Source organism: Vicia villosa, linkage group LG1 (genome assembly GCF_029867415.1).
Source record: "Vicia villosa cultivar HV-30 ecotype Madison, WI linkage group LG1, Vvil1.0, whole genome shotgun sequence".
NCBI classification, from domain to species: domain Eukaryota; kingdom Viridiplantae; phylum Streptophyta; class Magnoliopsida; order Fabales; family Fabaceae; genus Vicia; species Vicia villosa.
Window position 1 is genome coordinate 83,166,887 of NC_081180.1, and position 20,108 is coordinate 83,186,994.

Genomic DNA, 20,108 nt, shown 5'->3' on the forward strand with positions numbered 1-20,108 from the left:
TTATTATAATAGAAAGCTACCTCCCATTAGATAAATGAAACACTGTTACTAAAAGTGCATAATAATAATTTCACATCTAGAGTATATGAAAAACAATAAAATGAATGTAAGATATAAAATTAACAACGAAATTATATTTCACTCATTTCTTAATCTTTTATTACAAAGGAAGTACAATAATTAAAATTTCACTTTTTTTCGATATTTTATCAAATATCAAGTATATTAATTAAAATTTAAACAAATAAAAATTTTGATTTTAAGAAAAATATTTTTATTCGTTCAATTTTAAAATTCTTACGGGGCCTTAGAATTGTTTGGGCCGACCCTGACTAATATATATATAATTTTAGGAGCAAGTAAAACTAGAAGAAAAATAGTTTTTCAGAAATCTCCCGTTTTCTCAAATTTAAGGGAAAAACATACTTTCTCCAATCCGACCCATTGTTAATTATGCAAAAATAGAAAGTTTTAGAAAATCTAAATTTTAATTGGTTATTAGATATTCATAATTGATTACTAAGCGACAAACATCTTATAATCGATCATATCACCACCATAATCAACGATTGACCAAGTTGCTTCGTAATTGATTACTAACTCACCAGAATCAATTATGCATAGTTTAAAATGAGTTTTTGCTTATCCAATGAATTTTTTGTAAGTTTTATAAAGAGATGAAGTTTGAAATAAACTTATTGTGAATGTGTATACTTTTAGTATTTAGAAAGGAACATATTTATTTTACACATTGATCATAAAAAGATAATAAGAGTTGAACTTCTGATTCTTGATGATGTTCATTTGAGTTTGATCTTGTAGTTTCATTCATCATAAAGTAGATTTCACGTTTTTCTCTCTCTTTAATGCTCATTCTTTGATGATGTTCATTATTTGATCTCCATGATTAAAAATGTTACGAAGAAAAATAAAGAGGCAGAAAGAAAAAGAAAAAAATATACTAATGTGCCACATATTTAACCCCGTCTCCGAAGAATTTGCTAGAGAAGAAGAAACTAAATTATCACAAAAGAAATATGCTCGTCATGTGATGACAGTGAAAGACTTGCCTCTGAAGCCAAAGTCGACTCCCTAGAGCAAGATCTAGTTAACGTATCTTTATAATTTTAGGATTTAAATCTCAAGATTTTTTCTCTTAACAAAATTATGCTAATACGTTTAATACTTATAATCATGGGTTATGATAGTTGTTTTTAAATATTTTTACTAATTGCTGCCAACATAGGGTGCGTTTGTTTTAGATTAAAAAAAAATAGATTTTTTTTAAAAAAAATTTAGTGATTTTTTTTAAAGATTTTTTAAAATAGTAGAAGCTAATTTGCATTTGTTTCCTATCATAAAAATCAATTTTTTTCAAAAATAATTTTTTTTTATCTTGAGTCTGTTCTTCTTAAAAAGTTATGAAGTGCAAAACACGCCCAAATAATAGCCATTTGAGTTTGAAGCTTGAAATTAGGCATTTCTTGTAATACTTTCCATCTTGCTTTTACCACACCAAAAGTTCTTTCAATCACACTTCTCAAACTAGAATGATAATAATTAAAAGTTTCATTTCTTGATCTGAATCCTGGAGCAAGTCTAAAATGTGCAAGATGATACCTTGCATTCTTGTATGGTGCTAGGAAACCTTTAAGTGAGGGATATCCTGAATCTACAAGATAGTATTTGCCTATGTATATAAACAAAATATATCAGACAAGAATATCAAAATGTCTATTATTCAAACTAAGTATATAAGCAAACTAAGAATATAAAAATATTTATTTTCCTATGTATATAAACAAAATATATCAAACAAGAATATAAAAATATTTGAATTACCAAAAACTGACCTTCTGGAGGATAAGAAAATCGCAAATCGGGTTTACGAAGAGTATCTATAAGAATTTTTGCATCATGAACAGATCCTTCCCATCCACACAATGCAAAAGTAAAACACATATTGAAGTCACACACAGCCATCACATTAGTACTTGTATGTCCTTTCCTATTGAAAAACGGTTTTTGTTTCTCTATTGGGACATGTATTTTAATATGTGTGCCATCTATTGCCTCAATACAGTCTTTGAAGTAAGGCCAATATCGATTATCATCTCTTATATATTGAGAAGAGTCAACAAGATCAACAGGTTGAATGACTTTTTTCCCCAACTTGCATACAGCTTCTAATACTTTGTTGAAATGTTTATGAATGGTTTCACTAGAATGTTGAAACCGCTCTTGGGCATTTCTATATGAGGAAGGTTGCCCTATCATATACAAGAATATCCCAACACTTTCATCTACTGCAATATGTTTAGCAGGTTCCAATCCACAATTGTTAGTTAACTCACATACCAAATGCCGAAAGACTTGTTTCCTCATTCGAAGTTGCTCAAAAAACCTGTTATCATTTCCTGTTATCAGTTCTGTATACCATCTATGACCGGAGAGAATTGACGTTGTTTTCTTTTCTTTGACAATGTATTTCAAAACATGGTTTGTAACCATCAAAGCAGCCACCACCGTTGCAATATGATATTGCTTTCTATAAACCTGTTGGACTTCAATATCCATTTCAGAAGTAGTGTCACTCTCATATGAACTATCATCTGAACTCTCGTCCAAACTCCCATCCTGTTACACAAAAATGTAATATTATAAATGTTTGGATAGTTAAAAATTATGACACCTTAAAGTAATAAAGTAAGAACACAAGAATTTCACTTAAGAATCCTAAATCAATAATGACATTTTCTAAGAAATAGAATAGTTCCATAATAAAAACATAATAGTTCCAACTACTAATTCATCAAAGTAATTTTAACAAATATCATATTACATAAAGCTAATAAAATCATAATAGTTCCATAATAAAAACATAATAGTTCCAACTACTAATGGTTTTTTCTAAGAAGCATACAATCCTATCAACGATCGCGTGCATTTTTTTTTCCGGGACAAGTGTCTATCCAATCAAGAGCCATATCAGTAGCGGAGGTATTCATGAAGTAAGAAAATGCTGTCCTATTTTCTTTATTGGCAAGGATTCTAGCCATTTTTAAAGATAGTCAGCAAATTCAATAGCAGTATGTCAATTATCATTCTATACTTAACAAAACAATATGAAAGTTTATAACTAACAAAACAGTATGCATACAGAGAAAATAAACACATTTTTTTATCAAAGACTTTCTTGAGTTTGAAAGCAACCAAGTATCTATACAACTTATATGAAAAGCATGGCTACACATAGGTAACAATCTCAGCTTATCTTTCTCCGAAAACTCACACAACAGAAATCTCCGAAAAACAGGAAATGCATCATGAAAGCTTGATCTAAACCAAAATCATGAAGTTGGAAAAGCTGTTGAAGTTGTATTTGAAGGGCATCAAAAGTTGAAATCTCATTATGGTGGTGGAAAATTCATAAAGTATTCATCTTTTTTATGAGTCCTAAAAATCTAATCTTTATACAAATTTCAGACAAGTAAAACAAAGTACAGTACTAGGATGTTTACTTCTAACATATCTATTGGCTTAAAAAATCACTTAAAATGATAATAGTGATGGAAGTGAAAAAAATGATTACACAAAGGCTACCATTAAGCTGCTGAATTAAAACTAAATTAACAGCTGCTGAATTAAAACTAAATTAACAGCTGCTGAATATAGAACTTTTTATTCTTTAACAACTGCTATTTTTCCAACAAAATCTGATTCTTTGTATAAAAATATTATTGTCATTGACTACGTTAGTCGACCCTTATAAGAAATGTTCCACTTGTTGTGATGATCACTCATAGGTGTTGTGTCAAAGGTTCCCTTTTGGAAGTGAATCAACAATTAGTCACACACCCAGAACTGCTTAATGTTTCGGTAAGAATGGTTTTCTTATCCAATCTGATTATTATTTTTTTGCACTTGGATAAACATAGATAGCTCCCTCAAACAGGAGTCATAATTTTGCATACTACAAATGAAAAATGATAGATATGTCTGTCCTATCTATCTTAAATTTTACAATGCCAACAGAATCTGTTTGAAATGCTTGACTGCTTAACAGAAAAGTCATTGCTAGTATTATTATCTTTTCTAAGTTACCGTCCAATGAACATGTGCCTATTACTTAACCAGTGATTTTTTTGGATTCATAATCATCAGTTTCTGCATGACCTATTAGTGGGTTTGTTTATCAATAAAACTAAAAATATGCGCCAAGCGTCTTGCCCATTTTGATCAATCTCGTATTAGCGAAATCAGAAATGCAAATACAGTTCATAGAGGAGAGAGGGATGGTAGATTAAAAAAATATCATTTTCATGGTTCATAGGATGGTGAAAAAAGGCACTGAAGGCAACAGATTCATTTTTTAATGATAGTATTCCTCTACCCTCCATGGATGTGCGCAAGGTTAATGACATCTTCAATCTAGCCAAGCATCTAAGAGGGGAAGGAACCCTCCATGGATGCTGCAACTGAAAGTAAAAATTTAGTCTTTTATTGAAAATTCGATGACTACATTAGTCGACCCTTATAAGAAATGCTCCACTTATATATGATCAAGCAAAAATTCTTATCATCAAACGGTTTCTTAATTTCGCCTAAGCTTAAAAATAACAAAGATATGGGCATTTATTCGGATATCCCTCATGACTCCTACAAACTTTAGACACCTAAAAACTTTGAGATATCCCTCATGACTGTCTCATACTCATTAATCACTTACAAACTACTGAAAGTTTGATAAGAAGTTTTCACCACCTAAGTGTGAGGTGGCCCTGTCATTATCTCATATACTCTAGTGGTGGATATTAAGTAAGACATGGTTTTGTGAAGAGATAACATTAGTATCACCATTATATATTTAGCCTTTTTCTTTTATTAAAGTGTTTACCATCCTTACTTTTATTCATTAATCTTCTATTTGTGTTCTTTCTATATCTTCAATTACATGTGTGAGGAAAGATTATGTGAAATAGAAGCAAACATAACTTAGATTGGTTACAAAACAAACTATTTAACTTCATAGCAGTCTACACTCACAGCTTAATCCAAGCTATCCTTGGTGGCCATGAAGGTTTGCCACAACAGTAGACATCTTATTGAAATGAATGACTATTTAATTTTTCTTAAATGGAAGGCTTTTACCACCATAGCCATCACATGAACTACATGAACAACAACAGTGATGCTCATTTACCACTTAGCTTGGTTTTTGAAGGTATTTAAACCATGAATTTCATAAAAAAAAATGCATGTCAATCAAGTGGTACATTGATTTATCAAAGCCAAATTCTTATTAGTAATTATACACAAAGCAACTAAATTATTATAATGACAAAGAGCTCTAACCTGAATTAGCAATAGCTTCAAGTTCCAGAATTCAATTTCAAAATCAGATAAAAACCCTATATCACAAATTTAACAAAGGAATCACTACCTCTAATGGAAAATAAGAAATAAAACAAGAAATCGAAAATCCCAAACAACAACAAATCAAAAATCGAAGAGAAAGAGAAGGTAATTGATGATTTTTACCCGGTGCAAGGAAAAAGAAGGCACTGTTCACGCCGGCGCCATTGAAGAGCGGAGAAGAAGAGTCACGTTGAATTTGAGATTCTGAACCAAAACCTAGAAGGGTATTTTCGGAATTTCCAAATGTTTTAGGGGCACCCATGTAACTTTGCTATTGATGAACTCTTCCGTGTTTTCAAATTGTCACTTTCTCTCTCATCTATCGCAGAATGAAAATTTTGAAGCTACTTGGAATAGCTTCTCATTTTTAACCAAAAAATCATTTTTTATCATAAATCATTTTTTAATAATCTGAAACAAACACCCTTAGCATAATTGAAAATGATTTTTTAACTAAAAAAATAGATTTTTTTTGAAAAAAATCTGTAACAAACGCACCCATATAATGCAATTATAAGCCATGTGAACTCTGTAACTCAAACAAATCAATTAAATTTCCGTACACATTTCTCTATATGGCTACTTTATACACAATGAATTCCAAATGTAATGCCAATTTGAATTAGTCAAAAAAAGGAATCAATAGTGCCATTTGCTAGCTAAGATCTCACTGTCTTTATACACAAAATCTGTAGCATTAAACCATTACAGGATTCTCACACTACATTATGATTACACTGTCTAACCACACCCTACAAATCCCTTTCTCTTTGTGATATTCATAGGCACAAAATTAGAGCAGATTGAAATTTGTGACAGACCCAAATCAAGTTATTATTCTTTATTGTTTATTTTGTCTAAACATTACTTTCTCAAAGAGAGTAAAGATGGTATAAGCCTAACAAAACAGCTAATAGAAACAAACTGTGGGTCAACATTAAAGGTCAAAATCAATTTTTTAAGAAAATGGAATGGAAACTAACTTAACATGTGAGACATTTGTATTTTAGAGTATGATCAAAGATAACAAAGTATTGAGTTTCACATTGTTAAAGTTAAGGATAGTTGGTGAATATATGTTTGGATTTTTTAATTCAGAATTGATTTTTAAAATAATCATAATTGATTTTAAATTTAATTACTTTACATTAAAAATTAGAATTTATGATATTTGAGTTTAAACCTAGTTTTTAAACTGAAATTTATTATTCTATTCCTCTTTATGTAAATTTATTCAAAAATAAACTATTTTATTTTTGAGTAAATGCACTTTTACAAAATTAATTTTTATCAGCTAACTGTAAAATTAAATCTACACAAAAAAATTATAGATAAAGGATTTTTTTTTTCTAGAACTGTCAAATGGACTAACAATGTCGGCCGTTTTAAAATAATATATGAGAATGTATCATATTAATTTTTCTACCGTAAGAAAATAATATATTCTTGTGAATACTGTTACACTTCTTGTTGATCTTAAAAATTGTTTCTTTTTAGGTGTGACTAGTCCATTTGAATGACTTTCATAAAACTTTGAGACTTTATATTTACCCTCAACGGCTCTCTTAAAAATAATTTTCGCATTACATCTCTTCCGTGTCAATTTTCTTTTTCTATTTTTAAAAAAACTATTTTCACTAATAAGCAATTCAAGCAAGTCTATCTTTTTTACCTCTTTAAAATCCTCTTTGAGCAAAGAAAATACTTCTGCTTGACACCATTTTATCTTTTGTTTCACTCAAACTATGTACATTAAAACCAACAACATGTGAATAATTTTTATAAAAATTAATTACTTCCTTCTATTAAAGTATCAAATATCATAAATTAGAACAAATTAGAACGTCATCATAAATTAGAAAAATTATTTTCTTGTTGTTTCATTTCATTTACATTGATAGTGGATGCAAGTTGCAACCATAAAACTAATAATTTATGAGATATGAGTTACAAAATCTAGAAGTAATATAGTAAACTTTTTTTTATTATTGTTTACTAAAATATTACAATTTTTTACATATTTTATCATTTAGTAGTTCTTAAAGATGTGTATTATATTGTTTAGATGATTAAGGCATGCAGTTCTAAAAGATAATAAATATAGTAAATCAAACTAGAGTAGTAAATTATTTAAAAAGCTGTAAATAAAGTCATAAACTATTAAAAAAATTATAAATAAAATAGTAAATCAAATTGGAAAAAAAAATTTAAAAATGACGGACCGACCCGCCAACTTGTTAGTAAACAGGACGAATTTGCATTTTGAGCTCAATCGTCTATGTTGGTCCGCCCTGCTTTTGGAAGGACTTAAATGGAGTGAGTCTAAACGGGGCGGACCGTCCGTTTTGCCACCTTATTCATATATATATATATATATATATATATATATATATATATATATATATATATATATATATATATATATATATATATATATATATATATATATATATATATATTTCAAACCTATTTTATAATAAAAAAATTATATATATATATATATATATATATATATATATATATATTTCAAACCTATTTTATAATAAAAAAATTTAGGCTAATTATAAAAAGTTCGAGGTCCACCGAAATTGACTTGTTTAGGATTAATTAGTTAGTTTTGACTTCTCTACTCTTTTTTCATAATTAAGTATTATAAGATGGTTATATTCTTTTGAGATTTGAATGGTTAAAATTAGGCAATGTTGGGCTCTTGTTGGTATAAACCGTTGAAAAACTATACTTGTTAAGGGAAAATGACTTGAAAGAATACATACGATGTGTTTGGACAAGTTTATCAAACCACCATCTTTGAATTTAGTCTGAAAGTTGAAGGAATCAAGTGCAATTGAAGGAATATACCAAGATAAAAAATATTTGAAAGTGTGGAATATTTAGTATTTGTGTCCATACAGTCAGCAGCATGTGTAAGATGAGTTTAATTCACAAGACTTTAGTGAAAACATGCATAAAAATGGGGACCTAAACATGTGCATCAATAACTAAACAAATGTAGCACTATTATTGGGATGTGTTCAAATGGGAATATGATATATTCTTTGGTGCTTCTCTTTTCTATTGTTACATAACAGTATTGTGCTATTTTTTATCAACAGAGTAAATCAAGATGTTGGATTTAAAATATTAGTAACCGAATAATCAGTTAGTATTACGTTTTTTTATAGTTTAAAATATCCATGTTGAATTGTTGACTCAACTTGGTAATATTTTTCAGTTTTATATGTCAATTCTGGATGCATAAATAATAAAATAAAAGACAATTTCCTTGGTTGCATTATTAGATTTGCATGTAACTTTGGGAATTATGACCCTTTGAAGTGACACAAATAATTAACAACATAATGATCATGTCTTTAGGGATGACAACGGGTTGGATCGGGTGCGTGTTTTACACTATCCAAACTTGCATCTGAAATCGGTATCTAAATCCGAACTCAAATCCAAATGTTATTCGGGGGACAAAATAACATCCACGTCCACATCCGTTGGGTTCGGGTTTTTTCACCCAAACCCGAACCCGCAACAAAATACATAAAATATAATTTTCCTACAACTTTCCACAATATTTTTTATATATATATATATATATATATATATATATATATATATATATATATATATATATATATATATATATATATATATATATATATATATATATATATATATATATATATATATATATATATAAAAGTGGGTGTGATTTCGAATTTTGGGTGTGGGTTTCATATTATCCAAATTATCGGGTGGCACCCGAATTCAAACTCAGTCAACTCAAGTTTTCACCCGTTGACTCGGATTCGGTGCGGATGGACCTTGCGAGTTTAAATTTGCTTGCCATCGCTAGATGTACTCAAGTACTCTTGCATATATAGTTTACTGATTTACTTCAAAAGTTTAACCATGCCATTGACAACAAGTACATGGTTTTACAATTTCAACACTAATAACTTTCATTAATGTGTAGGTGTGTATGGTCTAGCGGTGAAACGCTTGAGTCTTGAGGGTGTGCTCCTCTCAATGTCTCAGGTTCGAATCTTAAAAAAAATAATAACTTTGATTAATTGGATAAAAAAACAAATTGTTTATTAAAATTTTTTTTTGATTAATTGGATAAAAAACAAATAAGTATATGTCTGAAATTTTAATTTAAGTTAAAACACCTTTAGTACATGTTTTTTTCCTCAAATATTTATTTATTGCTGATTTTCTTTTAATTTATTACTGTTTTTTTTTCTTTTATAATTCCGAAGAACTACATTTTCTATAATATCAATATAAAAGATTATGGTTAATTATTTTTCAAAACTCTTCCCATCTAAAAAAAGTAATTTATTAATTAAATTGATAAACAATCAAATTTATACAGATAAATTTGTCAGTCAAAAAAATATTAGATGATTTGGAACACACTTGAATACAAGTGAGAATTTTTTCTTCTTAAATCTATCGAAATTCATAAGAATGATTGAGAGTGGTAAGATACTTTAATTTAAATGGTACATATTAATTGATTAATTGAGTTAAATGAATATAAATTTACATATATATTAAAATAAATAAATTTTTGATATTTATAATTAACAATTTAAAAAAAAACAATAAGAATTATAGAGGCGTCAGACCAATTTAGACTCGTTGAAAATGATAATATTAATATTTTATGTATTCTTTTTTTTACTTTCACGTTTTAAGAAAACAATGCATATGTACATTAAAGAACCGAAAAAGAAACGGTGGCCAGGACCACTTCAAATATCTCAAAATTTTCATTTTTTTAGATGAATAATACTACCTCCGTTCCTTTTTATAAGAGACAATTCACTTTTTAGGTTCATTGAATAATCAATGTATCTAGTCTATAAATAGACCAAATACATTAGTTATTGAATGAACCTAAAAAATGGATTTTCTCTTATAAAAAGGAACGGAGGTAGTAGTAATTTTTGTATAAAAATATCATTTGTTGCAATTGAAAGGCTATAATTCTTTAGTAAAACCTAAAGTATTTCATTTTACACCATTGAAGTTGAGAGTTTGACTCTTTTAAAATTAATTTTTACCTTTTGAAATTGAGAATTTGACTCCTTTTAAAATTAATTCTTTTATTTATTTATTTACAAGCAAAGATTCAAAATTAAAGTTCAATTTAATGTCAATTCACTCCAAACTATTTAAAGTATAAAAGTTTTCGTACATATCACATAGGGGTGGCAAAACGGGCCGAGGCCCGCCAGGCAGCCCGCGCACCCGCCAAAAATTGGCGGGTTGGGTTGGGATTTTAGGCTCGCGCTCGCCAAAGCTCGCCCCGCCATACCCGCCCCGCCAAAGCCCGCCGCTCGCCAAAACCCGCTCCTCCTTCAAAACGCACTATTTTTTTAGTTAATTCTAGTAATTGCAATTCTTGATGGTTTATTTTATACATTTATTTATAAATATATGTAATATTTTTTAGAGTAAATTTGTTAAAAAATTACTTTTATAAAAAATTGTTTTAAAAAATAAGTGAAAAGTTTAATTAAAAGGTAAAAAAAGCAAATTAATCTATTAAAAAAATATAAATAAAAATAGGCGGGTGAGCCCGCCGCCCGCCAACCCGCCATCTTGGCGGGACGGGCTTGATTTTGATGCCCATTTTACTTGGCGGGCATGCCCGCCCCGCTCGTTTTTTGGCGGGCATAAGGAGGGGCGGGCGGCCCGTTTTGCCACCCCTAATATCACATAAGGTACATTGTTCTATTCTCCATTTTTATTACACTCATCTAGATTTCTGAACTAACTTGTGCGTTGAAGTGTTAATCTTGCATGTTCATCCCGCATCATCGTGTCAGAGATCAGCACCAGCAGCCCAAGTTCATTCATCATCAACACACACCAATTCTAGTTTTAAAACATAACCGTGGCGCCATCTATGAGAATTGACTCTTAATTCTCGCAAAATTTAACAAATAGATCATTCTCGATCCAAAGTCATATCTTTATCAGAACTGAGGGAGAAAGACAATACATCAACGTATCGCCATGAGGAGATCATTTAGATACTCTGATTTTATTACATAGTATTCGATCGTCAACGATGAGATCCACAACCCTGCAAAACCCAACAATAATCCGTCATTGGAATATATCTCCCAAGGTGCAAGTAATTCCAAACTGCAAAACAAGGATTGAGTTGCATTAGGTTGTTCGAGAAACGAGAAGACAGGGAGAACCTTGAGTGAGGAGGTACCGGTAGTTCTTGTAGTTTCCATCATTGGAAAAATGCCTACGAGATACCTCATAGATGGTGGATCTTCCGTAATAACTTTTGTTCTGGCGTAGTCGAGCAATCAAATCTCTAACAATTGAATTTGAATACATACGATGACAAAGATCCACATATATTTGATCATTCGTATATTGCTCTCACAGTATACAAGAGCTCTCACCCTCAATCGAAAAGAGAAGGCGGTAGTATGTATATAAAAGGTATTATGCCTGTCATTAAGAAAAATAACAGAGAATCAAAAATTAATGTCAAAAGTTTCTCGTAGGTTTATAGTACGTTTAGAGTGGGAACATCATCCAAAACATATATATTAGACCCGACATAGCAAGATAAACACACGACTTCGTTAATTTGCACAAAAATGATATGTTTGAAAAGAAACCAGACTTAACTCACGCTGACTAGAAAGAATTGTATATGAGAAGCTCTCAAGAAATTTAATCCCATATCCAATAGTAATTTTGGAGTAAACTAGATCAAGTCTAGTCCAACTAGAACTTCAAAGGCTCGCTGAAGATCAATGTCATCTCTAATGTAAAGAGATGAAGGGGAAAAATAACTCAATTGTCCGTCCTTAAGAGACATCCAAAGGCAAGCACCCGAAGATAGCATGACCTCCATGGGTATGGTCAAGCAAGATAGCCATAAAGGTCTTGGCTGCCCTACATCGCCCTCAGATAAAGATACACAGACGAGACACCCTAAAAACAACCACAAAGGAAATAAGATAATCATAAGGAAATATTTAAGGATGATATAATACTCTATCAAGGACATATGTTGACCTAGACCATTAAGAAAGATAGCAAGGAGAAAATCTTGAGCATGTGCAACATGCGAACAACCAAAAACTGCTTTATAACAATTGACTCCTAATTCTCGCAAAATTCAACAAATAGATCATTCTCGATCCAAAGTCAGATCTCTTTCAAAACTGAGGGAGAAAGACATTCAACCAACGTATCTCTATGATGAGATCGGTTAAATACTCCGATTTTATTACATCGTATTTGATCACGACCGATGAGATCCACAACCCTGTAAAACCCAACAATAATCCATCATTGGAATATATCTCCCAAGTTGCAAGTAATTCTAAATCGCAAAACAAGGATTGAGTTGCATTAGGTTGTTCAAGAAACGAGAAGTTAGGGAGAACCTCGAGTGCAGAGGTACCGGTAGTTCTCGTAGTCTTAATCGTTGGCAAAACGCCTACAAGATACCTCATAGATTGTGGATCTTTCGTAATAATTTTTGTTCTGGCGTAATCGAGAAATCAAATCTCCAACAATTGAATTTGAATACATACGATGACAGAGATCCACATATATTTGATCATTCGTATATTGCTCCCACAATATACCAGATCTCTCACCCTAAATCGAAAAGAGAAGGCAATAGTATATATAAAAAGGTAGATTGCTTATGCTTATCACTAAGAAAAATGACAGAGAAACGAAAATCGACGTCAGAAGTTTCTCGTAGGTTTCTAGTACGTGAGTGGGAACATCATCCAAGACACCTATATTAGACCCGACGTAGCAAGATAAACTCACGACTTCGATAATTTGCACTAAAATGATATGTTTGAAAAGAAACCAGACTTAAATCACGTCGAATCAAACGAATTGTATGCGAGAAGCTCTCAAGAAATTTAATCCCATATCAAATAGTGATTTTGGAGTAAACTTGATCAAGTCCAGTCCAATCAGAACTTCAAAGGCTCGTTGAAGATCAATGTCATCTCCAAATTAAAAAGATGAAAGGGAAAAACTACTCAGTCGATCGTCCTTAAGAGACAACCAAAGGCAAGCACCTAAAAGATAGCATGACCTCCATGGGTGTGGTTAAGCAAGATAGCCACAAAGGTCTCGACTGCTCTACATCGCCCTTACATGGACGAGACCCCGTAAAAACAGTCACAAAGGATATAAGAGAATCATAAGGCGATATTTAAGAATGATTTAATACTCTATCAAGGACATATGTTGACCTGGACCATCAAGAAGATAGCAAGGAGAAAATTTTAAGCATGTGCAACATGCAAACAACCAAAAACTACTTTATATCTTGTGGCCATGTCAAACTTCACATCCATATCCTAAACATGTTTACTAAATAGAGAAATCACCAAAATTTATTGTACTTTAGGAAGGATGGTGTTATTTATAGTAAACCTCTAAGGTCAAAAACTATAATCACAACGCTAAAACAATCTAAAACTCGGATGAAATCAAGGTCCATACCATATATCCCAATATCTCTCAATATCATATCGAGTAACACCCAAGATTGGGCTATAGAAGCCACAAACACGTAAGAGGCAACCTCTACTGTTGAGTAGAAAATCTAATCCCCCATCTCTAATAGGTAAATAAGTTGCTCTACATTGAAGTTCTCCCAAAGAAATGATCACTACCAACCACGATGTCTTCAATTGTCCTTTCCAACTCTTTATCAAACTAAATAATTGCTTTCTCCATATCATTATGTTGATACGTTCTAAGGCCAAAAAAGAGTTTAACAATGCCCATGCAAGAACGAAATAGAAACAACTCTTTCCAAGAATCTTTTAGTTGTGGCGAAAGATGCATTAACTCAACATCCATGCCCCTCTCTTCATGAACAACCCTATGATATATCCTTCATCTTGACGAAAAGCCTCTCCAAACTACATCATCCCCAACATTGTCCCCATCTCCTTTAAATCCCTTATGATAATCCCATCATATCTAAAAAATTTAAGAAATTCATAATTAAAAAACGAAAGTTTCTCATCTAACCATATAGGTCTCTTATAGACCACGCAAAATTCCAATTTTGTCTCATGTTTTCGTAGATGCACCCCATATTTTGAAAAAATTTGCTTTCTTCCGGAGATGCATCTACGGAAGCGTATAAAACATAGTGAAACTTGGGATTTTCTCAATTAATTGGGAACATCCCAAGTTCTGTAGATGCATCTACGTAACACTCTATTGGATAAACCCATCAAAACTTTCCGTAGATGTAACTACGGAAGATTTTTCCCAATTAATTGATAAACCTTTCCGTAGATGTATCTAGGGAAGATTTTTCCCAATTAATTGAAAATTTGAGATTTTCTCAATTAATTTGTAATTTAATTGAAGATTTTTCCAATTAATTGGGAAAATCCCAAATTAATTAAGTTTGATTACATCTACTTAATCGTTAAAACATAGTGAAATTTGAGTTTTTCACAATTAATTGGGAAAATCCCAAGTTTCGCTATGTTTTAAGGGGTTCCATAGATGCATATACGAAAGAAACCAATTTTTTTTAAAAAAAAGGTGCTTATGGAGATGTATCTATTTTATCAATTCGATAGTGCTTGAGAGATATATGAGGTAGGTTAAGAAATTCTCTTAAAAAAATATCTTACATTAATTAGTTTAATTGCTTAAAAAACATCAGATCATAGTTATTGATTCTATCATCAACTAATTTTTAAGTAAGACAGCAAAAACTTAAAATATTATCTAAAAAATATATTTTATAACTTAAAAATGGATAAATTTAAGAACAATCTTGTTATTAAATGAGTTTTTATATTTAATGATGAGGATATATTTTTTCTTTTTATTCAATTAAAAAAAGCACTTTTCTCACATGGATTAACTTACCTCTAGGCATACATACTTCATACTTGAAAAGAAAAAAAATTATCCCAATCAAGTTAGTTGTGATTTTATGGAGATACAAAGCAAAAATCACTTTTTGCCAACTGTCCACTTATGAAAAAGACTTAAGTGATGATGAAATTGAAAATGGACGCAGTTACAATAGCTTTGGCTGCAACACACACAGCACACTACACTACACTACACTATAGTCTATTCTATAATCTATAATCTATTCTACAGCTTTTATTTTGATTTCAACCGAACCAACCAAAGACATTAATTACCACCATTTAATTCCATTTTCAAAAAGCAACCTCAAATGTCAGTTTTAGCGTGCATCACTTAACAACGTGGTAGAATGTGTTAACTTTGTGTGTGTCTTTGTTTTATTGTTTCTTCTCTCAGTACCAGAAATTGATTGTTGTACTACATACTTTCTCACCAAAAATTATCACTTAGGAAAGTGTCTCAAAACAAGGTAATGTTCAATGTTGTGAGTCTCATAAAACATCCTTAACTGTTTTGTATTTTTGTGTGTTTTGGATTCTTCTGTTTTTTTTTTTGTTTCTTTCTCTTCACCCTTCTTCTGGTTTACCTCAAAGTTTAAAACTTTATTACTGTCTTAACACTGTTCTCCATTTTCTAGTAAACTCCAACTTGGTGTATGTGTAAGATCTTGGTTTACCATTCTTTTCTTACCTCTCTCTCTCTTTTTACTTTACTTTCTTATTGGTATATGGTAATGCTTTCAATGTGTTTTTTTTAGCTTTAAACGTGAAAAGGGTATGTGTATATTGATGGGTTTTGTGTATACTCAAATGGGTAATGTTTGTAATTGTTTATTATGTGATGATTATGAAAAAAATTGAGTCTTGGGTGTTGTTGGTGTTTACATGGAGAGTGAAGTTTGGTAGTTGTCATTTTGATTTGCTAGTGGATGGATCTAAAGAATATATATTTTTTTTTCTACTTGTGTGGTTGAGAGATTAACAACAAAGAGTTTACAAACTTGTGTGATCTTGTCTAGTATTATTTTAGTAGATTTTTGTTTGTTACATTCTGGTGGATTCTCAAGATTTTCAGTTAGAGTTTTTGTTTTAATATTGCAACTTGTTGATGTATGATTGTTCATCAATTTATTCCATACATGGCAAAAGATTCTTGTTGTCTACAGTTTTGGTGGTTTTTGATTCTGATACCAAGATGCTGTTTTCTGTTGCAGGTTTTCAAACTTCAACGGTAATGTAAAAAAATGAAAAAAGAAAAGCATTAATATATAGATATATAGATAGATATACACATGTTGGATTTGGAAGTTGGAGCTTTTTAAGGTGTTAGTGGAATGGTATGAATCTTTTTAAAAAGACAAAGAAACAGTGTAATCAGAAAGTGAAGGATAAAGAAATGAGAAAAAGTGAGGTGGAGTCAGATTTGTGTCTCTGGTTATAGAATTGTTTAGTGTTTGTTACATCTCTGTTGGCTATGTTCCCTGAGCTGACTCGGTGCGTCCGGACTCCGTGGCATTTGCCGTTGGCCAAGGAAACAATCTCTTGTTAGAGTCTCTTACCATTTAAGAGAACCTTTGCTTAAACAATTAGATATTCCCAATCTAGACTATTTATCTTTCTCTCTCTGCCTTGTTTGCTGTCAAGATTCGATCGATCATCCTCTTCGGTATTTAACCTTGCATCCCTTAGAAACTTTTCTTTTCTCCCTTAAAGCCATTAAACTTGGATAAATTTCAGTGTTAGCTGGTGTTGCCTTCAATCAAAGATTGTGTTGTGAGAGGAAAGTAGATCTTGTATTGTGAAGATGAAGTTTATGAAGCTTGGTTCAAAGAAAGATACCTTTCAGACCGATGGAAATAACAATGTTCGGTAAGATAATGCATTTTCTTTTAGTATATAGACATTGTTCTTTAATATTAGTTTGCTGAAGTTTTTGTTGCCATTAGAATTATAGTTGTTCTTGATTTCTCGACGTAGTCACGATACTTGCATTCTGCCCGTTTTTTTTTTATGAACTCTATTTTTCGGGTTAGTTTGCGTTAAAAAGATGCATTTTATGTGCAGGTTCGTGGCAAGTGATTTGGCATCGGATATCGTTGTTAGCATAGATGATATGAAGTTTCACTTACACAAGGTATGCTTAAATCCATCAACCATGTTTAATTTCCGACTAAATATTTCCTGATAGCCCTTTAACGGTTTCTAGAAGTCTCAAGGATTTATAGCAATTTGTGCAAAGTAATGATATTCTTAACTGTTTTATGCGCAGTATCCTCTTATATCGAAGAGTTCTCACTTACAGAAGTTGATTTCCCTCAGTAATGAAGAAAGCGTAGATGAAATTCAAATTTCTGACATTCCTGGTGGTGCAAGTGCATTTGAGATATGTGCTAAGTTTTGCTATGGCATGACAGTTACTCTCAATGCTTACAATGTGATTGCTACTAGATGTGCGGCTGAGTATCTTGGAATGCACGAAACCATTGAGAAAGGAAACCTTCTTTACAAAATCGATGTTTTCCTTAGCTCTAGCATTTTTCGTAGTTGGAAGGATTCAATCATCCTTCTTCAGTCTACAAAATCTATGCTACCCCGGGATGAGGAGCAAAAGGTCGTCAATCGTTGCATTGAATCAATAGCAAATAAAGCGTGTGTTGATGTATCCAAAGTTGACTGGTCTTACACGTATAACCGAAAAAAGCTCCTGGAGGAAAACGGAGTTGAGTCAAACCAGATTGGAGTCAGAACTCGGAACGTGCCAAAAGACTGGTGGGTTGAAGATTTATGCGAGCTTGAAGTTGACATGTTCAAATCTGTGATAGCAAATATCAAAAACAAGGAAATTCAATCTAATGATGTAATTGGTGAAGCCTTGAAAGCTTATGCTTACAGAAAGTTGCCAAATTTCAGCAAGGGTATGATCCCATGCGGGGATGTCTCGAAGCATCGTTTAATTGTTGAAACTATTGAGAAGTTGTTGCCTGCCGAGAAAGGAAGTGTTTCATGCAGGTTCTTAGTGAAACTATTGAAAGCTGCCATTTTTGTCGAATCAGAAGGTAGGATCAAAGAAGCGCTAGTGAAGAGAATCGGTCAGCAGCTGGAAGAGGCTTCGGCAAATGATATTTTAATCCGAGCACCAGATGGAGAGACTACAATGTATGATGTCGGTATAGTACAGAAAATTGTAAGGGAGTTTTTGATGAAGGATCATAATTCCGAGATTGAATCGGTTGGAGGGGGTGAACTTGAACGGATAAGAAAGCCAGGGATTTTATCAGATGCTTCTAAGTTAATGGTTGCGAAACTCATAGATGGATACCTCGCTGAAATTGCGAAGGATCCCAATTTACCACTGTCAGATTTCGTTAATCTTGCCGAGTTAGTTTCTGGCATCGCTCGTCCAGCTCATGATGGTCTTTACAGGGCTATTGACACATATTTGAAGGTAACTAACTAACTGTTCTTGAAAATTCTCTGCATATTATAGATTAATATTTTAGCTTTTACACTAAAAAATACTTTGAAAACTAATACAGGAGCACCCTGGGATCAACAAAGGCGACAAGAAGAAAATATGCAAGCTGATGGATTGCAGAAAGCTATCGGTTGACGCATGCTTGCATGCAGTGCAAAACGAGAGGCTACCAATGCGTGTCGTCGTGCAGGTACTATATTTCGAGCAAGTTAGAACCGCCGCTTCATCAGGCACTAGCACTCCAGACATAACAACTCGAGGAATCAAAGACTTGAGCATTGGATCCAACGGTAGCTCAAGGTCCGGAACAACTAATCCAGAGGATGACACAGATGCTGTGGCAACAGCCGAGGAACTAAAGGCATTAAGAAAGGAACTTGCTTCGTTGAGACTAAGCAACGGAGTTGGAAACGGTTACAAAGACGGGGACGCTAAACCAAGCATGGATAAGGCTGTTATAGGGAAGATGAAAGGATTGTTGAAGTCAAAGAAGTCTTTCATTAAGCTATGGGCAAGCAAAGGAGGACACGGCGAAAATAGTGGTTCGGATTCATCAGAGAGTATTGGTTCTGCTAATCCTGAAGAAGTTAAATCTACACCATCAAGAAATAGGAGGCATTCAGTTTCCTAAATAAAAAAGTAGTTGTAGTTGTTGGTTCATTTTCTTGGTTTTTCTTCTGATGTTTCTTTCTTTTGGTTAGTTTCTTTTATGTCAAGACTCAAGAGAACCTCAAATCTAGTGGTTAAACTCTTTCTAAATTAAGTTAAAGTTTAGTACATATAGTTTAAAATAGCATAATTGTTCTTGTAGTAATCATGGCCCTCTATCCTATTGAAGTAGTTGTTAAGTGCTCTTTTGAGGGTGAGGGAAAGTTTCACACCATGTATACTTACCAATAGATTAATGAAAAGTACTAAAGGGGTACGATTTGTTTTTATAGTATTCCTATGTTACTTCATTACAGTTAAAGTCTATAGTGATTGAGTAAAGAGTTAATAAAATTTTAACCTAAATTGATAGTATTGATTGTATCAATGGAAAATACACTACCTATATTTCTTAAAGAAAAGTCTATTAATGTTGCTGATTCAGATACTCTACGAAGTCCACTGTTGTCTCGTCCTTTGCGATGGATCACTATGAGATACAATGAAGGTATAATTGTCGGTAGAGTTGGCTGTATTTTTTCTCTAGTTGTTTCCTCCAAAATAATCATGGAGCACGCCATGTAAAATGGTGGAAGAGAGTCACTGTGACGGTTATGCCAGCCGACTGT

At 32.0% G+C, this 20,108-nt stretch overlaps 2 protein-coding genes across 5 annotated transcripts; one reads left to right on the forward strand and one right to left on the reverse strand.

Annotated features, from left to right (window-relative positions):
* Window positions 1–823: 823 nt before the first annotated feature.
* Window positions 824–5,734, reverse strand: LOC131643382 (protein ALP1-like). The gene is made up of 4 exons (XM_058913592.1): window positions 5,542–5,734; window positions 5,356–5,411; window positions 1,854–2,637; window positions 824–1,690 (listed from the first exon to the last, which is right to left on the reverse strand). The coding sequence occupies exons 1-4, from the start codon at window positions 5,678–5,680 to the stop codon at window positions 1,392–1,394; spliced, it is 1,278 nt and encodes a 425-aa protein (XP_058769575.1). The 5' UTR covers window positions 5,681–5,734; the 3' UTR covers window positions 824–1,391.
* Window positions 5,735–15,529: 9,795 nt separating this feature from the next.
* On the forward strand, window positions 15,530–19,772 carry LOC131643383 (BTB/POZ domain-containing protein NPY2-like). Of its 4 annotated transcripts, XM_058913596.1 has the most exons (6): window positions 15,530–15,826; window positions 16,571–17,022; window positions 17,094–17,225; window positions 17,421–17,490; window positions 17,626–18,801; window positions 18,893–19,772. In XM_058913596.1, the coding sequence occupies exons 3-6, from the start codon at window positions 17,161–17,163 to the stop codon at window positions 19,460–19,462; spliced, it is 1,881 nt and encodes a 626-aa protein (XP_058769579.1). In that variant the 5' UTR covers window positions 15,530–15,826; window positions 16,571–17,022; window positions 17,094–17,160; the 3' UTR covers window positions 19,463–19,772. The 4 variants fall into 4 exon arrangements, with proteins under 4 accessions (XP_058769579.1, XP_058769576.1, XP_058769578.1 ...); XM_058913593.1 differs by having other exon boundaries at window positions 16,571–17,225; XM_058913595.1 differs by lacking the exon at window positions 15,530–15,826 and adding an exon at window positions 15,992–16,010 and having other exon boundaries at window positions 16,571–17,225.
* The last annotated feature ends 336 nt before the right edge of the window (window positions 19,773–20,108 follow it).